Genomic DNA, 10437 nt, shown 5'->3' with positions numbered 1-10437 from the left:
CGGTCCTGCTTTGACGTCACTCCTTTGCTTCATCACCGTGACTATTCCGCCACCTAGTGGTTGAACATGAACACTGACGCAGATACACAGCTCTCGGATAAATCTTTTTTTATTTTTTTTTTTAAGTGTTGAATTAAAAAGAAAAAAATCATTATCCAAGATTAAATAATTTAACAGATGCATTTTTAACAAGAAAAATTAATGGATTAGATTATTTCTACATGATTCATCTAATGTATAAATTAATACAAATTTTAATTGTAAGTACTTCACATGAACCAATACCTGCACAGAAGCTCATTATTCACCTGATATTTCAGAAAAATACACAAGAAAGATGGATTTTTGTTTTTACCATCCGTCTATGAAATGAATTGTCAGTATTTAGATTTCTCCCTCACAAGGGTCAACTATTGGTGCACCTCAAACAATTACAGTACATTAAAAGAGTGAGACATTTCATATAGTTGCTACTGACGGGGAACTTCAGATCATCTGGAGCTGATCGTACGTTCACTCCTTTACACTCGATTATTCTCGTTTTTTTCTTCCACATCTCGCTGGTTTTCCATTGGAAAACATTAGAGAGCATTTTAGCAGCTCATCGTTTTCTAAACTTCTTTACGCGTTTCCTCGTCTCCGATCAAGGGTTTAGTCAAAGCGTGTCGTTCTTCTGAACGTCCGGAGCTTCATCCTCAGGTTTTCTGAGAGAACATGTATTATTATCCTTTCAAACCCTGTTTGCACAACGATTCAATTGATAACGCATCGGGGGTCCTGCAGAATATATGGAACGGAGAACACGCTACAAACATTAATAATGGAAATACATGTTTTCTCCCCGTTTCCATGGAGACCTAACCTTTTGAAAACGGCTCCCAAAGTTTCTGGTTTTCACTTGAAAACATGTAAACGTCCTCGTTGTTGAATAAGACTCAGACAATCATGTGAGTCGTGAGTGAGTCTTCTACAGCGACATCGATTCTACTAGAAATGAAACAATTCCACTGAAAAATGTATGCTTTTTTTTTAATTCAACATCAAGTTTATAAAGAGAATTTAATACATTCCGGGTCTATAAAACCTTATTCACACGTAACGCAGTGACTGACAAACACCAAAAGTTTCCACCGGAGACCTGAACATCATGTACAGAAAGTTTTTGAAAGGTTCTACTGGAACTCGACTCGGACTTCGCTGGGGAAGGCGGACGACTCCATTTTGCCGTCGTGCGTGAACGAGTGCTCCCACAGCGACTTCTTCTGCGGGAAAGCGGCGCCGCACTCCTCGCAGACGAAGCTCCTGGGCTTCCCGGCGTGCGTCCGCCGGTGCTTCTTCATGTGGTACGACAGGCGGAAGCCCTTGTCGCAGACGTCGCACTTGAACGGCTTCTCCCCCGTGTGGATGCGCATGTGCGACTTGAGGTAGCCCGACTGGATGAAGGCCTTGCCGCACACCTCGCACTTGTACGGCCGCTCGCCGGTGTGGTAGCGCGTGTGCAGGCGCAGCTCGTTGGCGGTGAGGAAGGTCTTCCCGCACACGGTGCACTGGTGCGGCCGCTCGCCCGTGTGGATGAGCTCGTGCCTCTTCAGCGACGTCTCCTTCATGAACTGCTTGCCGCAGCTGGTGCACGGGTAGCGCACGCCGATGTGCACCTGCTCCACGTGGTTGGTGAGCTGCAGCTTGGTGCGGTAGGCCAGGTCGCACTGCGTGCACGCCCACGGCCGCTGCTCCGAGTGCGTGCCCATGTGCACGGTGAGCTCGGAGGCCGAGCGGTAGCACTTGCCGCACTGCCAGCACAGGAAGGGCTTCTCGCCCGTGTGCTTCCTCTGGTGCACCGTCAGGCAGTTGGAGGAGCGGAACTTCTCCGGGCACAGGTCGCAGGCGTACGGGAACTCGCCCTTGTGGATCCGCTGGTGGATGGCGAGGTAGGAGAGCTGGATGAAGGTCTTGTCGCACTGCGTGCAGGGGAAGGGCCCCAGGAAGTCGTGCTGCTTCTCGTAGTGCTCCCGCAGGCGCCGCAGCAGCGTGAAGGTCTTGTCGCACATGGTGCACTGCATGGGCCGGTGCATGAGCTTGTGGCGGTCGAAGGCGGCCTGGTTGGCGAGGATCTTGCCGCACTCCTTGCAGTAGAGCGGGTCGTGGATCCGCTGGTGCACCTTCAGCATGGTGACACTCTTGAACTCCTTCCCGCAGTCGCTGCACCCCATGACCTCGCGCTCCTCCAGCCTGCAGACGTCCTCCTGGTGCTCCTTCAGCTCCGACGGATACTCGAAGTGCTTGCCGCAGTTGGAGCACCACACCGGGATCTTGAGCGGCGCCCCCTGCTGCTGGCCGTCGGCCGGCTCGCTGGGCACGCCGCCGCCGCCACCACCCCCGCCCCCCCGCAGCTCTTTCCTCCAGAAGTAGCGGGCGGTCTTCTTGTGGCAGATGGCGTAGATCTGGTGTCTCTTCAGGCCGTGCATGTGCTTGAAGCGCTTCTTGCAGTGGACGCAGTGGTACGGCCGGTCGTCCGTGTGGCTCTGGACGTGCCTGTTCAGGGTCTTCATGCTGTCGAACGCCCTCGAGCACACCGGACACACCTTCAGGGCTTTCTTGGGGACTTTTTGCACCGGTGCAGGCGGCGGCGCCTCGGAAGTCTCCGCCGGAGCGTCCGGGTCGCCGTCGAGCCGATGTAGATCGGGGGCGTCGCCGACCTCGGCGAGGATCTGCTCCACGGACTTCCTCTGCTCCTCCCGGATGCCCTCGTGTCCGTGGATGATCTGGTGCTTCTTCAGCGTGTCCTTGTACTTGAAGCCTTTGTCGCAGGCGACGCAGATGAAGGGCCGCTCCTCGGAGTGCGAGCGCAGGTGCTTGGCGATGTCGGCGGTGCAGGGGAGGATCCTGCTGCAGACGGGGCAGACCTTCCCCTCCGCCGGGGCCTCGGCGGGCGGCGGTGGCGGCGGGTCGGAGCGCTGCACGTCCCGCCTCTTCAGCCTCCTCTGCTCGCGGCTCTTGCAGATGTCCTTCTGGTGTCTCTTCAGGACGTACGGGTTCTTGAACTTCTTCTCGCAGAAGGAGCACTTGTACGGCCGGTCCTCCGAGTGCGACTTCATGTGTCGCTCCATGTCCACCTGGCGGGCGAAGTATTTGCCGCACAGCGAGCAGGTTTTGTCCTCGGACATGTCCAAGAAGCTGGGGTCGGACTCCTCCTCCTTGGCGATGCCGCACGCCTCTCCCTTCTCGTGGACGCGCATGCTGTGGCGGTTCATGTCGTAATGGTCCCGGAAGCGTTTGTCGCAGTTCTCGCACTTGTACTTGAGGTCTCGGTTGCTGTCGTGGATCTCCTGGTGGCGCCTCATGGCGGCGGCTCGCAGGAACGTCTTGCTGCACACCGGACACGTCTTGTTGTTCGGGTATTTCTTCCTCTGCCTCTTCGCCATCAGCAGGTCTTTCTTGTCCTTCAGAGTCCTGATCTTCATCTGGAGCCGTTTGCTTTGCTTCAGAGGCTGAAAAGCTGCCGGTTTCAAGGCGTCTCCTTCCTCCTCTTCCTCGTCGTCGTCCTCGTGTGCCGCGATCGTCTCCTCCAGGTTGACCTCGCTCTCCTCCGCCTCGCCGGGCTCCGCCGACTGCTCGGTCTGGATGTAGTCGAGCAGCGTGACGGTCTCGCCCTCCAGCTGCACCGTCATGCAGCCCTGGATCTGCTGGGCGCTGGGCTGCAGCTGCAGCTGCTCCGGGTCGATCACCACCTTCTCCAGCTGGGGGAGCGACAGCGAGGACAGGATGCAGTTCCCGAAGGAGGACGGGAGGCTCTGCGCTTCATCTGTGGAGGCAACGAGAGGCGGGTCAGCAGAGAGGTACACAACAGAGTCCGATCTTTTTCCTTTCCAAACATTCCAAACTCGTCGGGCTGCCGACGCTCAAAGCTTCACTGTGACCCGGCGATGAATCGACTCCGTGGCCGGAGGTTTGGGACTGACCGAAGAAGTCGAAGTGTCCCAGCGTGGTGTGATACTGCAGCACCGTCCGGAGGTGCTGCGGGTCGGGAACCGAGTGGGCGCACTCCTCCAGGGCGGCGGGAACGGCGCTCAGCATGGCGGCAGTCTGGAGGCGCGCGGAACAAAACAGACAAGTGTCATTTTTGTGAAGCTGGGATGTTTACAAGCAAACAAAAGTGCTTTTTTAAACAAAATAACATCTTAGTAAGATAAATGGAAATAAATGGACAAAACGTGCAAAAGTGCACAAATTCAGCTTCTGTGTTCACAAATACACACAAAAAACAACCAAATATTTTGGTTAAGACAAAAAACAAACCCGTTTTCTTCATTATTTATGCGTATCAAACTGCAGAGAAGAGTTTTATTTCAATATGAACTTCAAAGATAATCTGAAGCAAGTAACCTGCTCCCCCCACCAGGATCTATTAGGAGTCGTTCGGTGACGTTTAAAGTCTTTTTCTTTCGTTACCTGCTGAATGTCCGGGACTGGAAAAAGCTTCTCGAGCCTGGAGAGGAAATCCAACATGAGAACCTGCAGGGCGCCGTCGTAGTCGGGCCCGAAATCTGTGGGGAAAACATCCTGCGGGGAGAAGAGGAGGCCGGTCAGGAAGTCTCTGGATGGATTCTGCTTCCATCTGCACTCAGGCGAGTTGGACATCGTTTACCCAGAGACACTGGGATCCCGCTCCATTTCACAGTTTTCGAGCTAGGAGTTTTAGTCGCGCACCGATACCTGGAAGAACTTCTCCTTCTCTTCTGGGTCCTTCAACAGCAGCTCCACCTGATCGGCGAAGTTGGACTCTGGGAACTCGACCTCGGCGAAACACGGCTGGAACGACAACGGGAGCGCACGGATTATAAGAAGCCGCCGCCTGAGAGCGGCCCGCTGTCTGGAGGAGGAGGAGGAGGAGCTCACCTGAGCCGCCCAGGTGGAGACGAGGGTCTTGATCCGGTCCAGGTGGACCTCGATGTTTTCTCGTTCCGTTACGGGGTCGGAGCGACACAGTTCCAGAACCACCTGAAACCAACAGCTTGAATTCAACATCTAATAATCCAGACTTTTTATCTTGAAGACGCTTTAGTTGTTTTTCCCTGAAGACTCGATGGTTTTTCAACTTCCAGCTCATCAGTTTGTATCCTTATGCTCATTAGACAATCATGTTTAAGGTACTTTTTTTATATTTCTAAACATTATATTGAAGCACAGCAGCACTCAGATGTGAGGATTAGACAACACGGAGCAGAAATCAATACATTTAGAGGAAAAAACATTAATAGGTGTAGTTGTACACTTTTTTTTTTTTTTTTAGATATTAATAATTGATATGCATTGATTTTTTAGTGTCTTAGGAGAGTTAAAAAAAAAAATTCTCAAAATGTTTTATTAAAACAGCTTTAGGATGAAATTTAGTGAGGAAGTGGGTTAATGGGTGTGTGTGTTGTGAGATATTAATGTGTGTGTGTGTGTTAGGACTGATAATGTCATACAGTATTAAATACACAATTTACCATAAATAAACACACAAGCAGATGATGTGTGTGTCTGACATTTTTTTCATTCTTCTTTCTCTTGGTTCTATTTTTTTTTCTATGTGCATTTTTCCGCTCAGTTTTCATTTGGAGTTTGCGACGCATCAAAACTGCAGTTCTGTCACTTCAACCTTTGCGTGTTTCTACATCTTCTCAAAAGCAATCCTGCTCTAGAGGGACTTGTTCTCTCACTCGAGCTCGGAGTCCCAGCAGCAGCTGAGCTTTGTGGTCGGCGCTCAGCAGCTCGGGCACGATGTCGGTGACGGTGCAGACGAACTCCTCCACCAGGCCGTAGTCGTACACGCTGCCGCGCTGCACCACGTGCCACATGGCCGCGGACGCCAGGCGCAGCGGGGGGATGAAGAGGCGGAGGGACGGCAACAGGAGAGGAGCGTCTGGGCGAGAGAGAGGAGAAAACATGTTCATTTTAATCTCCTAATTCAAAGATAAAATACTTGCTTCGTTTCTTGGCATTCAGATTATTTCACAAATCTGATATAATCTGTAGTTATTTTGCATTTTGTCTTTTACCAGCGATGTTCAGCAACATGCACAAAACAAAGTACCTACATTTGTTTTTTAATTGCGACATCACCAGAACTATGATTGAATCCGTTGCTTGAAAACTGATATTACAAGTAAATTTCTCCATATGATATAGGAAAAATAACAGTAAATATTAATTATTATAAGAAGGCTTGAATAAGTAACATTTCTATATTCAACATTTTTACATTCAATCATTAATTACAATTGAAAATAAATAACAGAAAATTTCAAAAATATGGAAGTAAAATAAAGTTTAAAGGAATAACAACTTTAAAATCACACAAAGTCTTTTTCTAAACAAATAATACTTTTTTCACCTGTTTTTATTAAATTTACAGCAGTTTTTTATTATCTATATTGTTGAGGGAAAATCTGATCAACAATAAGATCTATTACATTCATCTTTTTAATAATCAGAACAAATATTACATAAATGTCACAAATGAGAAATTATGTACTAACTTAGGTTTTTCTTACATCAATACCATATTAATCACTTCTAATTAGTTTATGAGAAATAGAATAAGTAAATACAAAAAACAAACAGAGTTGAACTTTTATTTATTTATTTACCAACTCATGGTGAAATAAATTAAATCATGTAGACAAATGTAAAATTAACGTTAAACATAATGAAACAATCATTTTATCAAAAATATTTCTATTTCTCATCCTCTCCAAAGTACATCGTTTTTAAGGAAAGAACAATAGCTACAGAAAATGTCGCGCATCGGACAACAACAACAATATTAATAAATGGAAGATTTAAAACGTTTACAGAATTAGTTTTAATATGGATTAAGAGCTCTATCATTTCTGAGCGGTCCTTGAACGCACCACAGCCTGCAGCAGGGAATGGCATGATGCCTTCACACTCCGAACAGAGTGTCGGAATCGCGGCATATCGGAAATAAGCACCGCATCAAACGGGGCGATGTGGCAGCGCACACTCGTCAAGTTTGTTAAATTCAGTTTTTAGGGACATGGCTTCATATCGCGAATCATAGTGTTATTGTTAGACGCAGGGACTGCTGTGTTTTCACAGCTTTATGACTCTCATACTTTAATATGTTTTTTTAACATGTCTAATTGCAGCTTTTTAGTTGAAGCTCGTGAAGGCATCATCACGTAGCGACAGGAGCTAACTCATGCTAAGATACGCAGTGGGTCACCAGGTCGTCTCAGCGGTGTCAAAGCACGTTTTGTAGTGATTAAACAATAGAAGTTAGTGCAGGTTAACTGCCAATTAACCTCCGTCTCATAACATGCACCGTCTCCCCGCTGCTTTAACGCAGCAGCACAAAGCCACCGCCATCTCAGAGCGGGGTACGCCATGTTCAAAATCAGACGCACACACCGGAATAGAAAACCCCACCACTCCCACAGTCGGGGGTGTATTTGACTTCTCGTCAGCTTACCGTGTTCAGTACGCTGCGGGCTCTCCATGTCGCTCTGGAAAGTCTTAAAATAAGACACGAAAACCAACTCGGGGTCGTTGTAAGTCGACGTCGGGCCGACCCTGCGGTGCGAACTGGCGGGGAGGAAGGGCGGCTCGATATTCTCCTCGGAGTGCGCAGGCGTAGTTAGTTCCCCTAGTTTCCCTGCAGCGGTCTCTTATGGGTTAACGTGCACCCGTGCGAGCTGCAAGAAAAACGTCTTTTCTGTTAATATTACAGGGAGGAAAAGCGCAGTTTGATCACCTATTCGAGTTGAGCAACCCCTGCAAAGAAAACAAACCTTTCTTCTTCCTTTCCGCTTAATGGGAGGCGGACACGAAGCAACGCCAGTATGTGGAGACCCCTGGTGGCCGTTTGAGGAACTGGACCTAAATGTTTAAGACCATCTTATCCATTCACTAACCCCACTTCCTCATCATATTTCATCCTAAATCTGTTTTAAAGGCTATTTTGTTCGTTTTTTTTATTTAAACTCTACAAAGACATTAGATATAAACATTTGAAATATAAATATTAACATGTTTAACAACTTGTGGGCCTTAAATGTATTGAATTCTGTGTGAGTGCTGCTCTGCTTGGAAAGCATTTTTAAATGTTTATACATGAATTAATTTAATGACTTATTAATAACATTCCTAGGGCTGAAACGATCTTTTCACATAACTAATGTAATACATTTTTAGAAATCATTTATTCCAACCTGCTGATGTCAGGAGTTTGAATTGAAAACGGAGGCATCATGTGTACATCATCAATCAATAAAAGAAAAACAACAACCAACTGATTTAAAGTGTGGCCTTTTTTATTAGCTGTCCACAAAAGCATGTCATGGAACGACAGAAACCGGATCACGAGTGTAACGTTCTTCCACGTCCCTGCCTCTCACACCATGTATAATTTATATTTTTATATATATATATATATATATATTTATATATTTTGTACAATATACATGTTCTCATCAAAGAAAGGAAAGAAATCAAAGAGTTAGCAAAAGTTGACCCCCGCACCACCTTCCCCCTCATGCACATTTCCACCTGTCGACGGAGAAATGTGGTTTTTATTACCGGGAACGAATACGCAGGCAAATCAAGTTGAGGAGGAGGACGGGACGGAGCACGTCAACAACATGGAACAAGGAGAGCCATGCGGTCGCTCACTGCTGCCGGGCGAGCGCGTGAGGCTACAGGAACTCTGGCACCAGCAGTGCTTGACATCATTTTGAACCTTTTCACCTCCACACACACACACACACACACACACACACACACACACACACACACACACACACACACACACATACAAACACTTTGCATCTGAGAGTTCACATTTAGTTCACATAGAAACAAGACTGTCATTCGGGACGGGGAGGGTGTGTGTGAGGGGTTATGGGATCAGGACGGGTCGCCGCCATCAAAACGGCGACTGGAAATGAGCGCCAGTCGGAGGATTACGTGCAAATCAAGATCATTTTTGTCATATTGCAGAATCACAAGGGACAACAACGGCGTGTAGACAAGGTTTTAGACAAGCCCTGCATGGATGACACAATTTAGAGAATATTTTATCTGCTGGGATTAATAAAATGTGTACTTTTGATCAATATAACACAATTGTTTTTATATATTAAATAATTGTGTGACAATAGTTAACTCAATGTGTGTTAGTTTGCTCAATTTGACACTATTCAGCACATTTAATCAATAATTAGTTGATTTTTTATTTTTTTTTTGCATCAGAATTTGTGTAATTTTGGTCAATTTAACACTTTTCAACAGATTTCTACTAACTAGAGCGTTTTTACCTGCAACAGTTGGTCACATTTGTGCACGTTCTGTCAAGCACACACTTTTTAATGCATTTTATTACAGATTTGTGAATTTTGTGGTAAAATCTACAAAAATAAGGTCAATTTTACATTTTATTACTTATTTATCACTTATTACAGAATTATGTGGAGATTTGGTCAAAACTTGAGTTTCATCAATTTAACACAATTCAACATATGTGATTATTTGTTCAATAATTCTTTGAACCATAAAGGGTCAACCGGATTCAATTTTGACAAATTTTCCGCTTTTAAATACATTTTATTATCAATTAGAGAATCTTTAGGTGCTAGAATTTTTAGTTTTCAACACATTTCATTATTCATTAAACTATTTTCAAAAGCAAATCTTTTTAATTTGTGTCATTTTGGTCATTTTAAGTCCTTTCAACACATTTTATTACTATTTTAGCAACAAGGATTGGTCACAATTGTGCAATTTTGGTCAGTTTTACACTTTTCAATGTCTTTTTATTGCATATTGGACAATTCTTGAAATGGTTAAATGTGTCATTTTGGTCAATTTAACACATTTTCTTATTTGTTAGACAATTTTTGGAGCCAGAAGTGATAAAATATGTGTGCTTGTGACCAATTAGGTGACATTTTTTGCACCAGAAATCATAAAATGTGTATAATTTGAGTGAATTGAACACTTTTCAATGCATTTTATTACTAATTAAAGATTTTTAGCTGCTAGAATTGGTCAGATTTGTGTGATTTTAATCAATTTGACAATATTCAACACATTTTATTACTAATAAGTGGCACATAATTTATACATCGAACATATATATATACTATGTTGGTATTCTTGGTTGAAATGTTTCATTAGTATTTCAAAGAGTGGCCTGGAAAACACTGAAGGAAACAAATTCTGGGGCACAAATATTCAAACTAAAGTGATTTTTCTTACATGTTTTCTGCATCTGATGAAAAATATTGCTTGGATTCCATCATTTAAAGCATCTTTACTATATAATCTTTTTTTTCCCTTCACTTTTCTAAAACAAAATATCTGTGGGATGTAAAATAAAATATACAGTGTTTATGTCTGCAGGTAAGAAAATAAAGTGGCAGGATCATTTCTCTA

General features: G+C 45.2%; 1 protein-coding gene across 3 annotated transcripts; it reads right to left on the bottom strand.

Annotated features, from left to right (window-relative positions):
- Positions 1-1009: 1009 nt before the first annotated feature.
- On the bottom strand, positions 1010-7825 carry LOC308127253 (uncharacterized protein). Of its 3 annotated transcripts, XM_080492167.1 has the most exons (8): positions 7797-7825; positions 7478-7700; positions 5703-5905; positions 4897-4998; positions 4714-4809; positions 4450-4560; positions 3960-4083; positions 1010-3802 (listed from the first exon to the last, which is right to left on the bottom strand). In XM_080492167.1, the coding sequence occupies exons 2-8, from the start codon at positions 7503-7505 to the stop codon at positions 1173-1175; spliced, it is 3294 nt and encodes a 1097-aa protein (XP_080348293.1). In that variant the 5' UTR covers positions 7506-7700; positions 7797-7825; the 3' UTR covers positions 1010-1172. The 3 variants fall into 3 exon arrangements, with proteins under 3 accessions (XP_080348293.1, XP_080348292.1, XP_080348294.1); XM_080492166.1 differs by having other exon boundaries at positions 7478-7825; XM_080492168.1 differs by lacking the exons at positions 4897-4998; positions 5703-5905; positions 7478-7700; positions 7797-7825 and having other exon boundaries at positions 4646-4730.
- Positions 7826-10437: the final 2612 nt, after the last annotated feature.

Source organism: Lipophrys pholis (assembly GCF_963383615.2).
Source record: "Lipophrys pholis genome assembly, chromosome: 22".
Taxonomy (NCBI): domain Eukaryota; kingdom Metazoa; phylum Chordata; class Actinopteri; order Blenniiformes; family Blenniidae; genus Lipophrys; species Lipophrys pholis.
The sequence above is the reverse complement of the archived record's forward strand: the minus strand, read 5'-3'. Positions and strand labels throughout refer to the sequence as shown.

What these genes read in the sequence shown, in the direction of transcription:
- LOC308127253 (XM_080492166.1), bottom strand. Translation starts at nt 7,505, where the DNA reads ATGGAGAGCCCGCAGCGTACTGAACACG. An exon ending in AGAAGGAGAAGTTCTTCCAG is followed by an intron (nt 4,561 to 4,713) that starts GTATCGGTGCGC and finishes TTCTCCCCGCAG; the next exon opens with GATGTTTTCCCCACAGATTT. An exon ending in GGGACACTTCGACTTCTTCG is followed by an intron (nt 3,803 to 3,959) that starts GTCAGTCCCAAA and finishes TTGCCTCCACAG; the next exon opens with ATGAAGCGCAGAGCCTCCCG.